Consider the following 22,209-nt stretch of genomic DNA (forward strand, 5'->3'; position numbering starts at 1 on the left):
ATTGAAATCCAAATGACCACTAGTCATTATATGACTGTTGGTTGTGGGATTGACCAGATACACAAATTTAGCATTTGCCATGGAAGACATACATTAACATGTCTTATACCACTGGACCCATAGTCATTTCACTGAGGAAGAAGGCCCTTGAATTTTTGTTAGCTTTGTTTCCTACTTTATATCCTGCAAGTGTCTTACTAATGTCAAAGTAGTTGCTATTTCTTACTCACTAGGTCCAATGAGTATTACATCTTCAATGTAATGGACTAGTGTGAGATTTTTTGAAAGGTAGAGGCAGTCATGAACTCTCAAACTAAATTAGGACATAGGACTGGAGAATTGATACATCCCTGAAATTATGACAGTTTAGATGTTGTCCTTGCCACCTGAAAGTAGCCTGATCTGATAAACTTTGTGGACAGGTATGGGGAAAAAGTACCTCCCCAGGAAGGTGACAAATGGGTTGTATTGAGCTGTTCTAGCCTGACACACAGGTTGGGGAAATCCCTCCTAGGGCAGTAGGGGAGTCTTTTGTGGTTGGGGTTTGAACGCTCCTTACAGGCTGTTGGTTTAGAGCTGGGGATGGATCCATGTCAGGTCAGGAGGGGTTTGATTTAAATGAGTCTTGCTTCTGTCCTGTATCATCTTCGCATGGCAGAAGGTGGAAAGCAGAAGGGAAAGAGACAAAAGGGGGCTTAAGTTGCCCAGCCCACGTGGCCTAATAAATGCTCCACCTCCTAGTACCATTACAATATCAGTTCCGTTTCAACATGAATTTTAGAGGGGACAGACATTCAAACCATAGCAGGCTGCTGAAAGAAGATACCGTAGACTGTGTGGCCTGAAGAGTAGGCATTTATTTCTTGTAGATCTGGAGGTTACGAAGTCCAAAGTAAAGATGCCAGCCAATGTGAGCCCTGGTGGGGACTCTCTTCCCGGCTGATAGGTGGTTACTTCTGTGTACTCAATAGTGGTAAGAGAAAGATTCTCAAAAGGCTACTAATCCTATTGGGGTCCCACTGCATGACTTCATCTAAACCTTCCTCCTGAAAGGACTGTTTCCACATGCTCTCACACAGGGGGTTAAGGCTCCAGCACTGTGCATTTTTGGGTACACAGATATTCAGTGCATAAATACAGTTACCCTGCGAAAAGATCACTTGGAAATTGCTTGGATAATGACGAACAGTATACATTTTGACAGTGTACCAGGTGTTCTTTGTAAAGGAAACTAGTCTCCTGTTCAAGAGTTTCTCTAAACTGACTCACGTTAGGGAATTGATTGAGGGGCCATGAGTCTCTGTTCTGATGATTCAAGTTAGTCTTTTCTTTACTTGAAGAACTTTCACTCATACAGATCAAGTAAGAATGACTTCTTGACTTAAACAGCATGATTAATTAGTTTGCTGTAAGTTTGCATGAGTCCTGTTTTTTTTTTTAAAGATTATTTATTTATTTGAGAAGTAGAGTTACAGAGAGGGAGAGACAGAGACAGAAAGGTCTTCCATCTGCTAGTTCACTGCCCAAATGGCTACAACAGTCAGAGCTGAGCTTATCCGAAGCCAGGAGCTTTTTCTGGGTCTCCCACGTAGGTACTGGTACATGTGCGCTATCTTCCACTTCTTTCCCAGGTCATAAACAAAGAGCTGGATTGGAAGAGGAGCAGCCAGGACACGAACTGGCACCCACAGGGGATGCTGGTGCTGCAGGTGGAGCCTTAGCCTACTATGTCACAGCGCTGTCCCCTGAGTCCTATTATTTTAATTGCTGCTTTGAGTCTTAACCTTCTTGGTAACCATGTTTGCCTCACCTTTGCTGGTTGAATACTGCTACTTGGTCCCTAGTACGTAGGATTCAATACTTTATTACATGTAGGTTTCCTGACTCAGTGACCACAGTTTCAACTGTTAGGTCTGGTCTGTAGGGAAGAGCAACCACTGAACTTCTCAAAGATGCTGCAGCTGCCTCACAAATTAATTTCTTACAGTCCTGGTAAAAGGTGTAATTTCTGGAAAATCCCAGAGTGGGTGTGAGTATGTCTTAAGTGACATACACATTCTTAACATTTTAATCTCCCTAAACTTTTGAATGTCTCTGCTTGCATAAACCATGACATTTCCAACTTGTTTACTGTAAGCTGATTTGTTCCATGTTTCAACCAACTGGATAACTAGGCAACCAACCAACTAACCAACCTACCAAAAAGTTATGTAGATTTTGCTTTTATAGTTTCCGTAAATAGGGTAAATTAGAGGTTAACTTCTTGAGATCCTGGAAGTATGAAAATGTTTTTATTTTTATTAAATACTTGATATTTTTATAGGGCTGGAAATAATTTTCTTTCACCGTTTTGGAGCATTGCTTCATTGTCTTCTAGTTCACAGAGTTGCTATTGTGAAGTCTGAAGCTATTCTGATTCTCTCATTTTCTAAAAGGTATTTGAAAGGCAGAGTGACAGAGGCAGGGAGAGAGATCTTCCATCTGCTGGTTCACTCCCCAAATGGCTACAAGGGTTAGGGCTGGTCCAATCTGAAGCTAAAAGCCCAGAACTCTGTGGGTTTCCCCTTAGTGGCCATGGTGTAAGCATTTGGGCCGTCTTGTGCTGCTTTCTCAAGCACATTAGCAGGGAGCTGGAAAGGAAGTGGAACAGCTGGGATTCGAACCAGTGCTCCTGTATGGGATGCCAGCATCCTGTGTCACAGCTCTAGCCCCTGTGATTCTTGTATATGGCCTTTTCTCCTCCCTCTGGAAAGCTTGATGGTCATCAAGGTGGTACACCTTGATGTGTGGCTGTTGTATTCATTGTGCTATGTACCTTATTTTGAAAGCTCACTGTTCTTAATGTTTGAACTTTTTTCTCTTTTAGTTCTTAAAAAAAAAAAACAAAAAAAAAACAAACAAACTTGTGGCTTCTTTTCCTGTATCACATATTGTATTTTCTGTGCCTCTTTCTTTGGCCTGTTTACTAGGGCAGCTTCTTCAACTTTGTTTTCTAATTCTTTTCATGAGTTTTTTCATTTCAGGCACTGTTGTTTTAGTTCTATGAATTCTTACCTACAGGACAGGTAGGGGAACCTTTTTTTCTGCCAAGGGCCTTTTATATATATAAAACATCATCCGTGTGCTGTGCAAGATTATCAGCTTAAAAATTAGCCTGCCAGAGATTTGTTGAATCTCTAATCATGCACACAGTTGCCTTGGTGGGGCCAGACCAGATGTTTTTGTGGGCCTTACATGGACATTGCCTACCCCTGCTATAGGATGATATGACTGAACTTTGAAAGCCAGTCCCAGGACTGGTACTGTTGTGTAGCAGGTAAAGCTGCCGCTTCCCCTGTGGGTGCTTGTTCTAGTCCCGGCTGCTCCACTTCTGATCCAGCTCTCTGCTGTGGCCTGGGAAGGCAGTAGAAGATGGTCCTTGGGCCCCTGCACCCACATGGGAGGCCTGGAAGAAGCTCCTGGCTCCTGTTGTGGCCAACTGGGGAGTAAACCAGTGGATGGAAGACCCCCCCCCCCCGCCCCGTCCCCACCTCTCCTTCTCTCTCTGTGTAACTCTGACTTTCAAATAAACAAAAAAATCTTTAAAAAAAAAAAAAGAAGAAAAGCCAGTCCCATATCTTGGGGTGTTTTTTTTTTTTTTTCCTCTTGGTCTTGTTACATTCTTTTGTGAAGGTATTATCCATCCTTCTGGCCTGAGGGCCAAGGGTCTGGCTTGTAGTAGTAGTAGTAGTATGCTGGGAGGGAAGCAAGTGGTGGGGAAGAATAAGGCTGGGGACCTCGTTATTGCATGGGCACATACTCAGTTTATCCCCTTATGTTTGGAGCAGTTGCTGTGTTTATTACTGTGCCTTGCCTTCCTAAATCATAAAATCCTTTGTTTTCTTCTCCCTAGAAAATAAACCTCTCCAGAGGGAAAAAATGCATTGTTTTTCCAGAATAGAGAAGATATAGTCAGGATTACACAGAGGGGAGACAATCTGTGGATCTAACACTTCTTCAACAGACTGTGAACATTCCTGTTTATCTTAGCCATAGCCCCTGTGTCTAGAGGTGTCTAGTACATCCAATTTCTTCTTTGCTGAAATCTTGAGATAGAAAGCTCACATGCTGTCATTTCCCACCTTATCAGCTGCTTTTCAGTGTCCACAGTTTTGTGCTATCTCCTTGCATGGTTCTGTTGTCTGTGGGTTAATGAGCTAAAAAAAGAAAACAAAACTATTTTCTTTGCTTACATGGGGTTTCAGGAAGCAGGGAAGCTAAATGCTTGTGTTCACTTCTTTTTCCTGAATTTTAAAGGTGTAGTCAAGTTTTGCATTATGGGTCTAATTTTCATTCCTTTGAATGTTTGAACTTTCAAGGGAGCTAAGGCTTAGAACAAATAGAGGTCACACGAGCAGAAAGCAGCAGAGCCATGATCTCAGCCGCTGTGAATGTGGTGAGCTTAACATGCAGTGCTAGAGTTTGTGAAGACGGAGCCATGTTGATTTACTTTCTTAGCTGGAAAAATAGTACATTTTTAAAACAAGTAAGCAAAAAGTTGAAAATAAATATTTCCCCATGCTCTCAATATTCTGGCTAGGTAATCACTGCTAACAATTTGATATTTTTAAAATGAGTATGTGTACAAGTATATAATATAAAAAGATGAGATCACAGGGATGTATGGCTTTAAAACTGCTCCTTTTTATTCTCCATAAATTGTAAATACTTTTCTTGTTACTTACAAGTTTTCTGTAGTGCCATATTTACCACTTTCTGTATTTTGTGTAGCCAGGCAGCAATGCTGGTAGTATCTGTGGAATGTAGTCTTTGCCCCATCTGCTTTTATTTCTTCAGGATAAATTCTTTAAATGCTGTTAAGACATTGTCATAGCATTTTACCCATTTTAAACTCCATTAGCTGTACTTGACCATTTGTTCCCTCAGATATTTCCAATGATGTTTCCATTTTTTAAAAAAAGCTCTTCTAATGTAATAAATGCAAAAACATAAATTTTTTTATTTTCAAATGTACATTTTAATTGCTAGTGGATTTGGGCCATCTTCTACTGCTTTCCCAGGCCATAGCAGAGAGCCGCATGGGAAGAGGAGCAGCTGGGACTAGCCCACATGGGATGCTGGCGCCGCAGCAGAGGATTAATCCACTGCACCACAGTGCCAGCCCACGAGATTTTTTTCATATTGTTGTTGACCATTTGTATTGTCTCTGTTATGTCTCCCCTGTTCCTGTTTTCCAGTTATTTTTCTACTAAGGTATTTATTTCTTATTACTATTTTTCAAGTTTTTTTAGAGGTTAATTATATTTGTGCCATTTTATTCATTGTCTTAATTTTGTTTATTTCTTGATTTATTTTTTTTCTCACTTACCTTTTCATTTATGATTTCTGTGTTTGATGCTTACTTAGATATTCTTCTCAGAGTATATAATTAATATTTGAGCACTGTTTTACTTACATTTTGCATATTTAAGTTCTTAATTCTTCTGTGATTTATTGAACATTTTTCCTATTAATTTGAAATAGCACTTGTATACTTTGTATACTTGGATCTATTTCTAGATTTTTTTTCTTCTTTTTTTTTTCAGTATTCTACTCAAAGAAGATGACATTCTTAGAATCCTTTAGCAGAATTATTTGATTGAAAATCATGGCTTTTACTATTATTCCAGAATATATTCAATGAGAACTTTGCTATAGGGCAGTCATATGCTCTTCTGAGAGAATGAGAAAAAAAATGGGAAAAAAATGGCGCAAGAGAATTACAAGTCAGATTTAGACCTTTTCAGGAATTTAAACAATATCTTTCAGGTTGCTAACCTTAACCGTTTTTGGGCCATAAATTACAGATTAAGTTTTTTCTGCCGCAGATAGTGGAGAATGGTGGGTTTTAAATATGGAAATTACATGCTTAGATTTGCATTTGGGATTTGTCTCTCAACATTGTGGAGAATAGTTTTGAGGAGCAGAGAAAGGATATCTATTAGCTGCAGCGTAGTCCTTGTCAGAAACCTTGGAGAGCTTCTGTCACTTAGCTTCGTTTTTTTTTTTTTTTTTTTTTTTTTTTGACAGGCAGAATGGGCAGTGAGAGAGAGAGAAACAGAGAGAAAGGTTTTCCTTTGCCGTTGGTTCACCCTCCAATGGCCGCTGCGGCTGGTGCGCTGTGGCCAGCGCACCACGCTGATCCGATGGCAGGAGCCAGGTACTTCTCCTGGTCTCCCATGGGGTGCAGGGCCCAAGCACTTGGGCCATCCTCCACTGCACTCCCTGGCCACAGCAGAGAGCTGGCCTGGAAGAGGGGCAACCGGGACAGAATCCGGCGCCCCGACTGGGACTAGAATCCGGTGTGTTGGCGCCGCAAGGCGGAGGATTAGCCTAGTGAGCCGCGGCGCCGGCCAGCTTCGTTTTAATTACCCATGGTGCTAACAGTGTGCCAGTGGTGAAAGCAGCATAGCATTGTGTCCTCTGAGTCTTTCACTGCTGTGAGTCAGTAGGAAAAGTGACAGCATATTCAACTTAGCAGAGTGTGTGTGACATATGCTCGTTGAGTCTTATCTTTAATAAAGAAGAGAGACCAGAAAGTTAACAATAGTTTTACTCTTTTCTTGTAGAGAGTTGCTGTGGAACTGTCCATTGCCTTTTTGGTATGGAGAACTTAGATTTAACAAATAGTTAATGAAAAAGGGAAGGGAGGAGGGAATGGAAGGAGGAAGGAGAGAAAAACCCAAACCCTTACTTTGTTTCACTGTTTTTTATTTTTAATTTTGTTTGTGTTACTTATTTAAGAAGTTCAGTCATTACAGTGCTCTGTTTCTCTGGAGTCAGAGTCCTTGACTTTGACCAAACTTGTGTTGTTTCTAGTTTCTGTTATACCCCTTCTTTTTTTTTTTTTTTTTTTTTTTTTTGGTATTTGAACGGTGTTTATTGCAACACTACCAAATGATTCTTGATGAAACATGTTTCGAAGACTGTCTCCTTTCAGTAAAACAAGCTGTAATCTTGGGACTCAATAACTGCAATCAATTTTTAATTACAATTAAATGAGTTCAATTTAGCTCATTAACACTTTGAATTCTCAGGGTTTTCTAGTTCCAATTTTGAGCTTTAATATCTTCAAATGACCTTTTAAAAAGAAGTCAGCAGTAAGTTAGTTACATCTTCGTGTTGTGTTGTTAGAATACAACTGTTTCAGGGCCAGCACTGTGGTATAATAAGTAGTGCTGCCACCTGCAGTGCTGGCATGCCATGTGGACAGCGTTTGGAATCCCGGCTGCTCCACTTTCTATTCAGCTGTCCTCCATGGCCTGGGATTCATGGTGGGTCGACTTGAAGAGAGAAGACTATCTAAGAAATAAATAGGAGTAATATAAGTCAGGTCATGGGATAGCATGGTAGAGACTTGTCAACTCTGATATATTTTGTTGAAATACAAAGGTTATTCCAGACCAAAAAAGTCATTATGGTTAGGCAAATATATTATTTAGCAAGTGTATTAACCTTGGAAGAGGCTTGCAAAAATATCTAGGAATAAGGTAACTAGTTACTTTTTTCTTTATGTATTGTTTGGAATTCCTGCAGTTATTTATATTTTTTAAGGGTGTGGCTGGGAATATTTTCTGTGACATTTATCATGTGTAATTTTGCTATATTAATTTTTCATCTTATTTGAATTTTTTTTAGCTGTAACTTCTTTAACCCACATCCTTTTTTAAAACTCAACAGCATAGTATCAGATGTGTAAAATAGGCAAGTGGACTTATTTTATTAAAGGGGAAGTACTAACATTTTGTCTTCAAAGTATTTACAAATAAAATATTTTTAGGAATAATTAATTGGAAAAGCTGAATATTAAGTGATACATCAGTTTAAGAAAACAGGAATGGATTGTACTTTTGCCATTTCTTTTGGGTGTTTGTCAAGCCAGCTAATTAAAAAAAAACCCTAAACTTAGCATCCAGATACAGTAAAACAAAGACAAAACCAGAAATAATAGCTGGTTTCTATCAATCCTTTGCAGCCTGATACAATCAGAGAAGCACAATAGATATGTATGAAAGGGTTTCGAAAAGTTAATGGTAAATGCATATTATAAAAAGGTGTGCATAGATTTCAAGATTTTTTGTGCTAATCTTTTAATTCCATTCTCCACAAACTTTTTGAAGTGCCATCATTTGGAAGAGGAAGGAGAGTGAATATTCTGAAAATATTATATACTGTTGTGGTTTCAAATTTATTTATAATTTCTTGTTTAATGACATTTCTTGTAGAGCTTGGGTATTTGAGTTCAGACTAGCTTTTAAGTGAATCTAAGCTTTTTTTACATTTGTTATTATGTATAAAATGTAGGAGTGTTTTGTATGTAAAGCCTGAAACTTTTCAGAGGTGTTGGGACAGTTTGTCCAGGTGTATGTGCTGTCATAGGGAATTCTTTTATTTCTGAGTTAAACTGCCATAACTTTTTCCTTTTTTAAATGTTTAATATTGCAGAAGCCAAAGCTGCCCCAAGAGATTGTTTCATTGAAGTGAATTCTAAAGGTGACAGATTTGGCAATTGTGGTTTCTCTGGCAATGAATACAAGAAGTGTGCCACTGGGTAAGTGGAGGTGAGGCTGCAGAATATGAAAGATTATGAGACAAGTCAGCTCTAGTGTCTTTTATAACTGCTGTCTTTCTTCCCCTTAAATATCCAACTTTTCAAGCTTACATTTTACAAGACAAGGCTTCAAACTCTGGTGTTAGGAACAAACTGGTAAGATAATTCATCCCTTTAGATACCAACTGTCTAAAATATAGTGGTTTTTAGAATCTTGTCGCTCCCCCATTCGCGGAGGAACGACACTGGACCCTGTGCTGTTCTTTCTGCCTGGCCCTTCCCGGTTTAGCTGCTGGTCCCTCACTCGTGGAGGAACGACAACGTCCCGGGTTAGCTGCCAACCCCTCCACCTCCGTGGAGGGGCGGCACCCCCCCGCCGCATTCCCCGCTTCCGCGGAGGAGCGGCACACCCCGGCCGGTTCTTCTCGGGGGCTGCTCAGATGTTATCCGGATGTTCCCTTTAGATATTCCTTCAGATAGATGTTCCTGGTGCATGTTGTTTCTCTCCTCCCTTATAATCCTTTTCCACCAATCCCAACTCTGCTACCCACGCGCTGAGCACGCTGCTCTCCTCCAATCAGGAGCAGGATTAGCTCCTGCAGCTTATCAGTCAAATTGGCGAGAGGCAGCTGCCTAGAGGTTGTTTGGTCTCTCTCTCAGCGCCATATTGTGGGAGAGCAGATGCATAGAATAAGTCTTAATTCCAGTAACTTAGTCTAGTTTCAGTTGCTCCCCACAGAATCTTACTTTACTTATCCCTGATCTACAATAAGAACTCCAACTAAACACTCCTTTTATTTTCCCTTTGGTAGAAGATACTAAATTCCAAGATAAAGGTACTTGTAGAATTAATTCTGAGTTTCATTATTTTCTTCTAGCTCTATATAATATTAAAATAATGATTTAAAACATTTTTATTACTATAATAAGAATTTGCTTAATATAAATGAGGAAAAGTTATCTATAAGCTCAATCCATACATGCTAAGTTCTGTGTATTTACTTTTGTTTCTGTGCATTGAATATACTTGGCACAGGCATTTTACATAATTGGGATTGTTCTCTAGTACTCTGCTTCTATACCTCAAGCCTCCAGTGAAGCTAAGCAACTGTAGTAAAGTTATATTTCATGAGAAGAAAGGATAAGGTGACCTCCATGTCACTAAGTCCGACTGATGCTTGTGGGTCTTCCTGCACGGTTCTTGGCCTTTCAGCAGCACTAAGCTGTGTTGGCCATTTTTTCCTAGTTGAAGAAACCTCTTTCCCTAGCATGTAGGTAGAATCTCTTCCTCCGCCTCCTGTTTTTTTTTTTTTTTTTTTTTTTCCCCAGTGGGTGATTTGATTTACTTTTGTGTTCATTTGACACCTATGTAGGATGCTTCAGCCATACTGCCCACTGAGTGGGCTTCTGCTGGGGCCCCCTGCACATGCTGCTAGGCATGCTGTCTTCCCACTTACCTACTTTTTATTTTTTATTTTTTGCCAGACAGAGTTAGACAGTGAGAGAGATAGAGACAGAGAGAAAGGTCTTCCTTCCATTGATTCACTCCTCTAATGGCCGCTACAGCTGGCGCTGCACTGATCTGAAGCCAGGAGCCGGGTACTCCCTCCTGGTCTCCCATGTGGGTCCAGGGCCCAAGCACTTGGGCCATCCTCCTCTGCACTCCCAGGCCACAGCAGAGAGCTGGACTGGAAGAGGAGCAACTGGGACTAGTACCGGCACCCCATCCAGGACTAGAACCCGGGGTGCTGGCACCGCAGGCAGAGAATTAGCCAAGTGAGCCACAGCGCTGGCCTCTACTTACCTACTTAATTGTGTTGTTCATACTCTAGATCTTAGCTCAAGTGTTATTTCCTTTTCTTTTCTTTTCTTTTCTTTTCTTTTCTTTTCTTTTCTTTTCTTTTCTTTTCTTTTCTTTCAGATTGTATACAAAGTACAAAGATACATATAAGAAAAACTGACTTTTTTTTTAAGATATATTTTATTTATTCGAAAGAGTTACAGAGAGAGGTAGAACCAGAGAGAGAGAGGTCTTCCAATCTGCTGGTTCACTCCCCAAATGACCACAACAGCTAGAGCTGAGCTGCTCCAAAGCCAGGAGCCAGGAGTGTCTTCTGGGTCATCCACACAGGTTCAGGGGCCCAAGGATTTGGGTTATCTTCCTCTGCTTTCCCAGGCCATAGCAGAGAGCTGAATTGGAAGTGGAGCAGCTGGAATAGAACCAGTGCCCATATGGGATGCCAGCACTGCAGGCTGGGACTTTAACACACTACACCACAGCGCTGGCCCCAAAACTGACATTTTAAGATCCAATTATTGTTTACGGCCCTTGTCTACAGTCTTGAGGAACAGTGGTTTTTCTGCTTACTACTTGTTGAATTCTTTATTTAGTGGATGGTTAAGCTTATTATACAGTAAATTCAAATTATGTCATTATAAGAATTAAAAGAAAAATAACAAAAGGTGGTGAAGGGAAGGTGGGGGGAGGGAGGGAGAGCAGGATGGCAGTGTCATTATGCTCTCAAAACTGTACATATGAAATATGTGAAATTTGTTCCCTTTATATAAATAAAAATCAGTGAGAAAAAAACAAGTTTTCAACATCCATGAAATTGTTTAGGTTGTTCTTGCAATTTTCATTTAAATAGTTTTCCGAGCTTTCTTAGGCTAGTCTGCTCAGTCTCCCTTTCCAAGTATCATATTTGTTGACAATTTCCAGAACTATGTTTTTTACCTTTGATCTTTGAAAATGTTAGTAGGTTAATTACAATTACTGGCACTTTTCCTTAATGTTTATAGTGGTATTTGTTGTGCACTTTGATTTACATTTCATGAAAAATGTTTAATGTATATGCCTTTTTAATATAATTGTAGTGAAATAATTTTCAACGATTCCACTTTGTTGGTCACTCTATGTTGCTCCTACAGATTTACTCATGTCTTTCATAGTGATCAGCATATATTTATTTCACATCTACATTCCTTTTTCCTTTTTTAAAAAATATTTTTTTGTTTATTTGAAAGACAGTTACAGAGAGGCAGAGGCAGAGAGAGAGAGAGAGGTCTTACATCTGTTCAGTTCCAAAATGGCTGCAACTGCTGGAGCTGTGCCGATCCAAAGTCAGGAGTGAGGAGCTTCTTCCGGCTTTCCTATGGGGGTGCAGGGGCCCAAGCACTTGGGCCATCCTCTGCTGCTTTCCTAGGCATAGCAGAGAGCTGGATTGGAAGTGGAGCAGCCGAGACTCGAACCCACACCCATATAGGATGCTGGCACTGCTGGCAGAGGCTTCACCTGCTATGCCACAGTTCGGCCCCCCCCCCCTTTTTCATTTTTTAAAAAAGATTTTATTTATTTATTTGAGAGGTAGAGTTACAGACAGAGAAAGGGAGAAACAAAGAGAAAGGTCTTCCATCCGCTGGTTCACTCCCCAGACAGCCGCAAAGGCCGAAGCTGAGCTGGGCCAATCCCAAGCTAGGAGCCAGGAGCTTATTTCAGGCCTCCCACATGGGTGCAGGGGCACAAGCACTTGGGCCATCCTCCACTGCTTTCCCAGGCCATCAGCAGAGATGTTGTATTGGAAGAGGAGCAGCCGGGATAAGAACTGGCACCCACCTTTCTCTGAAGGGAGGAGAGAACCTCCACTTTGACTATGACCTTGTCTAAACAAGATAAGAGTCGGAGAACTCAGGGGGCTTCCATAGCCTTGGAAACTCATAACTGGTGCATAGGGAGATTACTGATGCCATAAACAGGAGTGTCAATTTGTGAAGTCAACGGCAGGAGTCACTGTGCACTTACTCCTCATGTAGGATCTCTGTCCTTAACGTGCTGTACACTGAGGCTTAATGCTATAACGAGTACTCAAACAGTATATTTCACTTTGTGTTTCTATGGGGGTGCAAACGATTGAAATCTTTACTTAATGTATACTAAACTGATCTTCTGTAAAAAAAAAAAAAAAATTATCAATTCCCAACTTGACTCTCACTGGGATTAAACATGACAATAGGTCTGATCTGATTTCATCATCATTTAAAAAAAATCATCTATTATTTTTCACTTTATGTTTCTGTGTGGGAGCAAACTGTTGAAATACTTACTTAAGGCATGCTAGGCTGATCTTCTGTATATTAAGATAATCGAAAATGAATCTTGACGTGAATGGAGGGGGAGAGGGAGTGGGAAGGGGGGGGTTGTGGGTGGGAGGGACGGTATGGGGGGGGAAGCCATTGTAACACATGAGTCGTACTTTGGAAATTTATATTCATTAAATAAAAGATAAAAAAAAAAAAAAAAGAAAACAGACATATATTCGTAAAACTGAAAAAAAAAAAAAAAAAAAAAAAGAACTGGCACCCATATACAATGCCAATGCCGCTGGCAGAGTCTTAGTCTTAGCATACCACACCACAGTGCTTGCCCCATCCTTTTTCATTTTATAAAAATTGGAGTTAATAGCTAACATCTGCATATATCTTTAACATCCTTGTGCAAGACAGTCCTAGCAGAATCCCATGGCCATCTTGTTTGGCTTTTTTATTATGAGGTCACTAACTCCGTGAAAATACCATAACTTTTCCTGGTAGCCATCGCATACGGATAGTTTTAGACATACGTTAGTGTCATTTGATAATTCATCATTTGCAGTTAATATTTTATTTTACATTTTCAGGATTTTCCGGAACCCTAAATTTATCTGATTTTTTTTTTTTTTGACAGAGTGGACAGAGAGAGAGAGAGAGAGAGAGAAAGGTCTTCCTTTGCCGTTGCTTCACCCTCCAATGGCTGCCGTGGCTGGCGCGCTGCGGCTGGCGCACCGCGCTGATCTGAAGTCAGGAGCCAGGTACTTCTCCTGGTCTCCCATGGGGTGCAGGGCCCAAGCACTTGGGCCATCCTCCACTGCACTCCCTGGCCACAGCAGAGAGCTGGCGTGGAAGAGGGGCAACCGGGACAGAATCCGGTGTGTCGCTCCCCGTCTTCGTGGAGGAGCGACACTAAGTCCTGCCTAGGCTTCATATCCGAGTCACGGCACCATTATGTCGCTCCCCCTCTTCGTGGAGGAGCAACACAGGACCCTGCGCTGTTCTTTCGTCTGCTCGGCCCTCCCCGGGTTTGCTGCTGGTTCTTCCCGGGTTGGCTACTGTCCCTTCCACCTCCGTGGAAGGGCGGTTCCCCCTGGCCACATTCCCCACTTCCGCAGGGGAGCGGCACACCGCCGGCCGGCTCTCTCGGGGGCTGCACAGGTGTTCCTTCAGATAGATGTTCCCCTTAGATGTTCCTCTTAGATGTTCCTGGTGCATGTTCTCTCTCTCCTCCTTTATAGTCCTCCTCCGCCAATCCTAACTCGGCTGCCCACACGCCGAGTACGCTGCTCTCCTCCAATCAGGAGCAAGTCCTACAGTTTATTAGCTGAACTGGAGGCAGCTGTGTAGAAGCTGTTTTCTTCTCTCCCAGCGCCATATTGTGGGGGAGCAGATGCATAGAATAAGTCTTAATTCCAGTAACTTAGTCCAGTCCGGATTGCTCCCCACAGATCCCCCTTTCTTTTTATTTTTGGCGTTGATACGCGCCTGTCTTCGGTGTCCCGCAGCACACACTCTGCTGTACTTGCTAGAGTTGCCACAGGTTCTTACACGTCCTATCAATCAGGCAAACCGAATCCGGGTCCTCTCTTCGCCATGTTGTGAGGAGGTTTTTAGGCGCTGATGCGTGCCTGTGTTCGGTGCCCTGCAGCGCATGCTCTGGTCGAGCTGCTTGCTGGTGCTTACCGCCTTAATCAGGCAGACCGAATCCAAGCCTCCTAATTGCTGTATTGTGGGGAGGCCTTACTGATGTTAATTCGTGCCTGTCTTAGGTGACCTGCGGCGCATAAGCTGCTAGCCGCCCGCAGGTGCTCATCGCCTCACTTAATCAGGCAGACCGAATCCAAGCTCTCACATTGCAGTGTTGTGGGGAGGCCTTTCTATTTCTCTACTTCTCTATCTCCGGGCATTCCTATTTCTCCCATTTTACTTCTGTCTGCCAACATTCCTATTTCTCTCATTTTACTTCTAAACTTCTGTTTCTCTTATCCCTGCGGCTTCCCGGCGGCGCTCGCCCCGAGGCTGCTTCTCGGCACCTCGCCCCGCGGCAGCTTCATGGCTCTGCACGGCTTCCCGGCGCCTCGCCCCGCCGGCGGGTTCCCGGCTCTGCGCGCACGCTCCGCGGTCTCCACGCACTTCGCGCCCGCACCACGGCCTCGCGCCCGCACCACGGCCTCGCGCCAGCCCCGCGTTCCCTATCTATTCACGCCCCGTGCTCTCTCTGCACGCGGCGGCTTCCGCGAATGTTTCCGCCACCACCGGCATTCAGTCCAAGTTCCCCGGACTAACCTGGCGAATTTCAACCTGGCGGCCCACGCCTCTGCCTCTGGTTCCAGATCTTCGCCTCTTGCTCCCCGGGGTGACTTGAAGAATTCCAAGGTGGCTTATGTCTCCGCCTCGGCCTGCACTCGCGGCTTCATCCTCCCTAACATTTTTCTCTACCCGGTATGTTTCCTTAAGTTTTCTTCCAACAATATTCCTCTCATTTCTCCTGGCTTCTCCCCACAGTCCGTATCCAAGTCTAAGTTTCTTATAGGTTTCACTTTCACTTTCAACCTGCAGTCCGTATCTGAGTCTAAGTTTCTTCTTGCTTTCACTTTAAATCCTAACTTCTTTCCCACAGTCCATATCCGAGTCTCTGCCTAGGCTTTCAATAGCTTCTTCCGGCACCTAGGCTCTTTGCTAGTCTCTCTCTCCGGTATTTTCCTGCTTCTTCCCTCCTAGGTTTCCTATCCGAGTCACGGCACCATTATGTCGCTCCCCGTCTTCGTGGAGGAGCGACACTAAGTCCTGCCTAGGCTTCATATCCGAGTCACGGCACCATTATGTCGCTCCCCCTCTTCGTGGAGGAGCAACACAGGACCCTGCGCTGTTCTTTCGTCTGCTCGGCCCTCCCCGGGTTTGCTGCTGGTTCTTCCCGGGTTGGCTACTGTCCCTTCCACCTCCGTGGAAGGGCGGTTCCCCCTGGCCACATTCCCCACTTCCGCAGGGGAGCGGCACACCGCCGGCCGGCTCTCTCGGGGGCTGCACAGGTGTTCCTTCAGATAGATGTTCCCCTTAGATGTTCCTCTTAGATGTTCCTGGTGCATGTTCTCTCTCTCCTCCTTTATAGTCCTCCTCCGCCAATCCTAACTCGGCTGCCCACACGCCGAGTACGCTGCTCTCCTCCAATCAGGAGCAAGTCCTACAGTTTATTAGCTGAACTGGAGGCAGCTGTGTAGAAGCTGTTTTCTTCTCTCCCAGCGCCATATTGTGGGGGAGCAGATGCATAGAATAAGTCTTAATTCCAGTAACTTAGTCCAGTCCGGATTGCTCCCCACACGGTGCCCCGACTGGGACTAGAATCCGGTGTGTTGGCGCCGCAAGGCGGAGGATTAGCCTAGTGAGCCGCAGCGCTGGCCTTATCTGATTTTTAAAAACAATTTATTTATTTGAAAGTCAGAGTTATAGAGAGAGAGAGGAGAGACACATAGAGATTTTCCATCTGCTGGTCCACTCCCCAATGACAGAAACCAGGAGCAGCTTCTGAGTCTCTCATGTGGATATTAGGGACCCAACCACTTGGGCCATCTTCTGTTGCTTTTCTCAGGCCATCAGCAGGGAGCTGGATCTGAAGTGGAGCAGCCAGGACATGAACTGGGGCCCATATGGGATGCCGGCACAACAGGCAGTAGCTTAACCCGCTATACCACGATGCTGACCCCTATTTTTGATTTCTAAAAGTTCCAATAGAATAATTCTAGATATAAACATCTTTCCTTTATGATTATTGTGGTACATTTTAAGATGTTTTGTCGCTCCCCGTCTTCGTGGAGGAACGACACTGAACCCTGCCTAGGCTTCATATCCGAGTCACGGCACCATTATGTCGCTCCCCCTCTTCGTGGAGGAACGACACAGGACCCTGCGCTGTTCTTTTGTCTGCTCGGCCCTCCCCGGGTTTGCTGCTGGTTCTTCCCGGGTTGGCTACTGTCCCTTCCACCTCCGTGGAAGGGCGGTTCCCCCTAGCCACTTTCCCCACTTCCGCGGGGGAGCAGCACACCGCCGGCCGGCTCTCTCGGGGGCTGCTCAGGTGTTCCTTCAGATAGATGTTCCCCTTAGATGTTCCTGGTGCATGCCGTCTCTCTCCTCCTTTATAGTCCTTCCACCAATCCCAACTCTGCTGCCCACACGCCGAGTACGCTGCTCTCCTCCAATCAGGAGCAAGTCCTACAGTTTATTGGTTGAACTGGAGGCAGCTGTGTAGAAGCTGTTTCCTCCTCTCCCAGCGCCATATTGTGGGAGAGCAGATGCATAGAATAAGTCTTAATTCCAGTAACTTAGTCTAGTCCGAGTTGCTCCCTACAATGTTTGCTTTAATTTTCCTGGAATATTTTTGTATATTTTCCCTTTTCAGTGTGCTTGTATTGGCCTTTTTTACAGCAACTTTCCTTATTATATTTTTTAGATTTCAGTAAGAAATTTTATTTTACATTAAAATATTATCAATAATAGCTCAATTGTGAAAAAATTTTTAATTTATTTAAAGGGTTTATTTACATATTTGAAAAGCAGAGTTACAGAGGGAAATGGGGGAGAGAGAGAGAGACAGACAGAGCTCAATTGATCTTCCATCCACTTGTTCACTCCCCAGATGGCTACAATGGCTAGGGTAGGGTGAAGCTGAAACCAGGAACCTGGATCTCCTTCTGGGTCTCCCATGTGAGTGCAGGGGCCCAAACACTTGGACCATCTTCTGCTGCTTTCCCAGCCACGTTAGCAAGGAGCTGGATCAGAAGTAGAGCAGCTGGGACTCTTACAGGAACCAGCGCTCTTCCAGGTTGCTGGCATCCCAAGCAGCAGCTTAACCCACCAGGCTATAGCACTGGCCTTCAATTATGATTTTTTTCTAAGGAAGACTTCCTTCACTTCTTTAACAGGGTCAGATGTCCTCTCAAAGGTGTTCTTAATGCTGTATGCTTGTTTTTCATAGAATTTGACATGTTGTATTTTCATTATTGTTACTATTTTGTAAGTTATATTTTGATTTCTCCTTTGATCATGGATTATTGAACATATACAGCTTAATTTTTAAATAGCTGTGGATATTCTGGTTGTCTTTTTGTTCCATTTCTAGTTTAATTCTATCAGAATAATACTCCATATGATTTCAACTCTTTGGAATTCATTGAGATGTGCATTATTGCTCAGCATATACTCTGGAGAATGTTCCATATGTAATTGAAAAGCAAAGTATATTCTGAAGTTGCTGGATGTGTCAGGTTAATTAATAATCGTATTCAGATCTTCCCCATCTTTGGGGTGTACATGTCCATTTTGTCTGTTAGGTATGTTAAAATCTTCAGTTATGACTATGAATTTGTTTCTCTTCCTATTTCTATAAATTTTTTCATGTATGTTTTGAATTATTAGATGTATACACCTTAGATTGTTTCCTTGATGAATTGATCCTTTTTTATTATGAGATTGTCCTTTGTTATATTTGTCAGAGTTTCATTTCTTTATGTGGATCTATTGGTTAACATCCTTTCTCACTGAACTTTAAGGCCAGTGACATGCTTTTATCTGTTGAGTTTAGCATAATGCCTTGGGCCTACCGAGTGCCTATTAGATATATGTTGAATGAATGAAAGTACAGATGCTGTGAGTAAATTACTATGTAGCTCATTTTAATTAATACATTCATTAAGAAGATACATTTGAAGCTAGACTTGGTGGGCCTGAGTCCTGGTTCAAACAATAGTTCTGAAGTTTTGAACAAACTGCTTCACATACATACCTCATTTTGACCCTGTAATGTGGGGATAATAATGGTACCTATTTCCAAGTGCTGTTTTGAAGACTGAATGAGTTAGAAGATGTTAGTACTAAGAAGAGAACCTGGTTCATTATAGCACTCATCATGTCCATCTTATTGTTATCATCCTCATCCCAGAAAATGTATAAGGCCTGAAAATTCCAAAGAAAGTAATCACGTGTAGTCTTCTCATCCACAGATATTGTCTTACATTTTTGTTGCATCTCCTTCATGCATTTGTGTACATACATCAACATATGCTTAATGTTTATCATTCCACATGTTCCCTTTTAACGGAAGGGTGGTTTTCTCCTTTAGGATATAGGCATTTTCATCTTTTAAAACTATTTAAAATGTAAAATTTCAAATATATAGAAGGAATGGAGTAGAAAAAATAGTAGGGTGAATACCAATGTATTCTAGGTTAAGATGCTGTTAATATTTTATCATCTTTACTTTGTATAGACTTTGCTGAACCATGTTTAAGTAAATTATAGACATTATAATTCTTTGCTTCTAATTTCTACAGTATTCATCTCCATTACATAAGACCATTACAATACTGTATCACCCTAACAAAACCAATAATTTATTAATATCATGTACTGTCTGTTCAATATTACCATTTCTCAAATTATCTTTGTAGCTGAAATTTTTTCCACATCCAGATTCACTTAAGATTCACACATTTATTTAGTTGTCATACCCCTTAGGTTACTTTCAATCTAAAATCTCTCTCTTTACTCCTTTTTTTTTTTTTTTTTTGAGGGGTGCTTTTCAGTGTGACACTTACTTGTAGAAATGACTTGAGCTAGTTCTGGATTTGATATATTCCTGTCAGTGTTGCTTAACCTGTGTCTCTATCCACTGGGTCTTCTTTAAATCAAAAGTTCTATCTAAAATCTTAATTATATTCAGGTTAAACATCTTTGACAGGAACAGTTCATGCAATGTGTTGTGTCACAGAGGCACTTAACCTCTCTTGTCTTAACATTGTTAGTGTTACTAACTGAGAGTGATGAAATCTTTTTGATATACAGTTAGGTTTTTCTGTTGCAGATATCACATAATATGTGGAGTGATGATTTTGTTCAGTATGAATACCCAGTTTCCCACCAGGGTTTCACCTCGTTCCTTGCCTGAAGCATTTGTTTTAATGAGGATCACGATAGAGTTTTCAATTATAATGTAACAATGAAAATATTTTCTTAGCTTTTTTGGCTGTCTAGATTTTTTTACCATATAAGCTGTCTGTATCTTTGCACATTTTTTCATATTGAAGTCATTTTTCTAATGATCTGTAACAGCTTTTTTATGTTATTTTCCTTTTGCATGTTAGTATGTCACCAAGACTGCTTATGAAATACTGAGTTTATCATAACAATGTGAATTTTATAGGCACCTATAAATGTTAACTGAGGTATGTTTTATGCTATGTGCTATATTAGAGGTTCACGTATCTAATTTCTGCAAACTATGTGATATAGGCATTATCATTTATCTCCTTTTTTCAGATGATGATACTGAAGCTAAGAAAGTTTAAGCGATGTACTCTTGTCAAATAAATGGTGACATATTGGGAAAAAATACAGGATGGAGGGAAGATGAAGACTTAGCAGCAGCATATGCAAAAATTAAATAGGATTTTAGCTAGTGGTAAATTTAAGCACTTCAATAATGTAATATAGTTACCGTAAAATGTGCTATAATGTTGGTCTTGATAAAAGTAGTGCATCTGATAGTTAGAGCTGCATTTTTTTTTGTCATGCTGTAACTGAGATTTCGTGCTCTATTCTGAGCACTATGCTTCCATAGGCAATGAGGCAAACTGGGACATATTTAGAAGGAACTTCCTTGTTGCATGAAAAATAATTGTAGGATTTTGCCCCAGTGAAGTAAGTAGTTAGGAGCTACGTAATAATTGTCCTAAAATATATGTCTTAAGAGAAGGAAAGGAGATTATCAGGGTGGTCTTGTGGAACATCTGGAATCATGAGGAAAAGTTCTAAGGAGATGGATTTTAAATCAGGAGATCAAAGAATGTTAGGACAGCTAGAATGGAAGTCTTGGAGGTGACAAGTTAGATGTGTTGTGGAGAAATGTCCTGTGATGAATTGGCAATGATATAGAAGAGATTCACAGTTTAGGGTAGGTGGTTTTGTCAGATGACAGCCTGACAGATGACAGTTAAATAGGAAATTTCAACTGTATCGTGAGAGTTGATGTTGGGGGCATGTAGGGTGACATGAAAGGATATGGGGAGGGCCTTTAACTCACCCAGCTTTGGTGATGGGAATTGTTGTCAGGCAAGACTTCACAGACTCTGGTACTGAGTTAGTGAATTAATTAGTGAGTTAATGAAGTGACTCTTTAATCAAGCAACTAAGAGTTAGCTAGGCCAAGAGAGATTGGGTCTTTTCTTTCTTAAGTTATTTTACATTACAGAGCCTGGTTTTCTCCTTACCGTTACTCTAAGAAGACACAATTGAGTTTTGGGATTGCTGTGCTAATTCTTGAGCTCTAGATGGTGAAGTAGGCCAGGTGCCCTAACAATTCACATAAGATACTCATTTATCTTTTTTCTTTGCTTCTCTGCAGTATTTAAGGAGAGCTGCTTTGACGTCTGTTGCTCTCCTCTCATACATTTTCCCCTCCTTCTGAGTTTCCCTTCAGCTGAACAGCAGTGAATTCTGTGTACATACAAATATATAATTTTCCTTTGCATATACACTACACACATTTCATGTTTGTGTTATTTCTCTCTAGGAATGCTTTGTGTGGAAAGCTTCAGTGTGAGAATGTACAGCACATGCCTGTATTTGGAATTGTGCCTGCCATTATTCAGACACCCAGTAGAGGCACCAAATGTTGGGGTGTGGATTTCCAGCTAGGATCAGATGTTCCAGATCCTGGGATGGTTAATGAAGGCACAAAATGTGATGTTGGAAAGGTAATCAGAATGTTTTCTATTTACAAAGGAAAATGAAAGTTTGAAATCACTATAGGAAGTAAGGTGAGTAAGGTGGTTACTCTTTTCTGATTATAAAAGACATTTATATTTGTTGTAGGAGTTGTAGAAAATCCAAAGCCTCCAAGGAGAAAATGAAGGCCAACTGTAATCCTCCCATCCGGATTTTTGCTGTAATGTGTTAGTTTGTTTGCTGCTGTTGGGCCAGTGAGGTGGCTTGCAGGAGTTGTGTGTGTCTGTGTGTGTGCATTTGTGTTAGAAATGTCTGTCCTGCCTGTGCTCCTTGACACCCTGACCACAGGAGTTTAGATCAGACATGTGCCAGAGCTTGACTTGCCACCACTGGTTCCACATGAGAAGTTGATCTGGGCCAAATCCCTCATTTTGGGGGATTATATAGTTAAGGGTAATTAAAAGTGAGGTCAGAAACTAGGAGCTGGACTAGGAGGGCTGTGACAAGGTTAAGCTGTGTATATAACAAACAGATAGAAAGGAGCACAATTCTTGAGTAAGTTGAAGAAACCAACCAAGATAGAGGAGCAGGAGACATAATTGGCTGATGATGTAGCCAATGAAAAAGAGAGATGAATGGGCCTTGAAGTTAGCTCCATTTCTAGGCAGTTTTCAGTTTGCATTCTATTCTTCACTTCTCCTTAAAAAAAGACCCACATGCTTTTATGCCTGTTTTTGCAGCTATATAAACTTGAGTGTTGTAGCTATTATAAACAATATTTTGTAAATGGCTTTACCATAAAACTTTCAGAACATCCC

At 41.7% G+C, this 22,209-nt stretch overlaps 1 protein-coding gene across 1 annotated transcript in view; it reads left to right on the forward strand.

Annotated features, from left to right (window-relative positions):
* ADAM9 (ADAM metallopeptidase domain 9) overlaps positions 1-22,209 on the forward strand; it is a 137,392-nt gene that overhangs the window by 76,301 nt on the left and 38,882 nt on the right. The window contains exons 15-16 of the mRNA XM_002720772.5: positions 8,485-8,590; positions 21,237-21,420. Coding sequence (XP_002720818.1) covers positions 8,485-8,590; positions 21,237-21,420 — 290 coding nt within the window. The remainder of the gene's footprint in view (positions 1-8,484; positions 8,591-21,236; positions 21,421-22,209) is intronic.

The sequence above is a fragment of the Oryctolagus cuniculus genome, chromosome 2, assembly GCF_051225735.1.
Source record: "Oryctolagus cuniculus isolate XC-2025 breed Fujian yellow rabbit chromosome 2, ASM5122573v1, whole genome shotgun sequence".
Lineage (NCBI taxonomy): Eukaryota > Metazoa > Chordata > Mammalia > Lagomorpha > Leporidae > Oryctolagus > Oryctolagus cuniculus.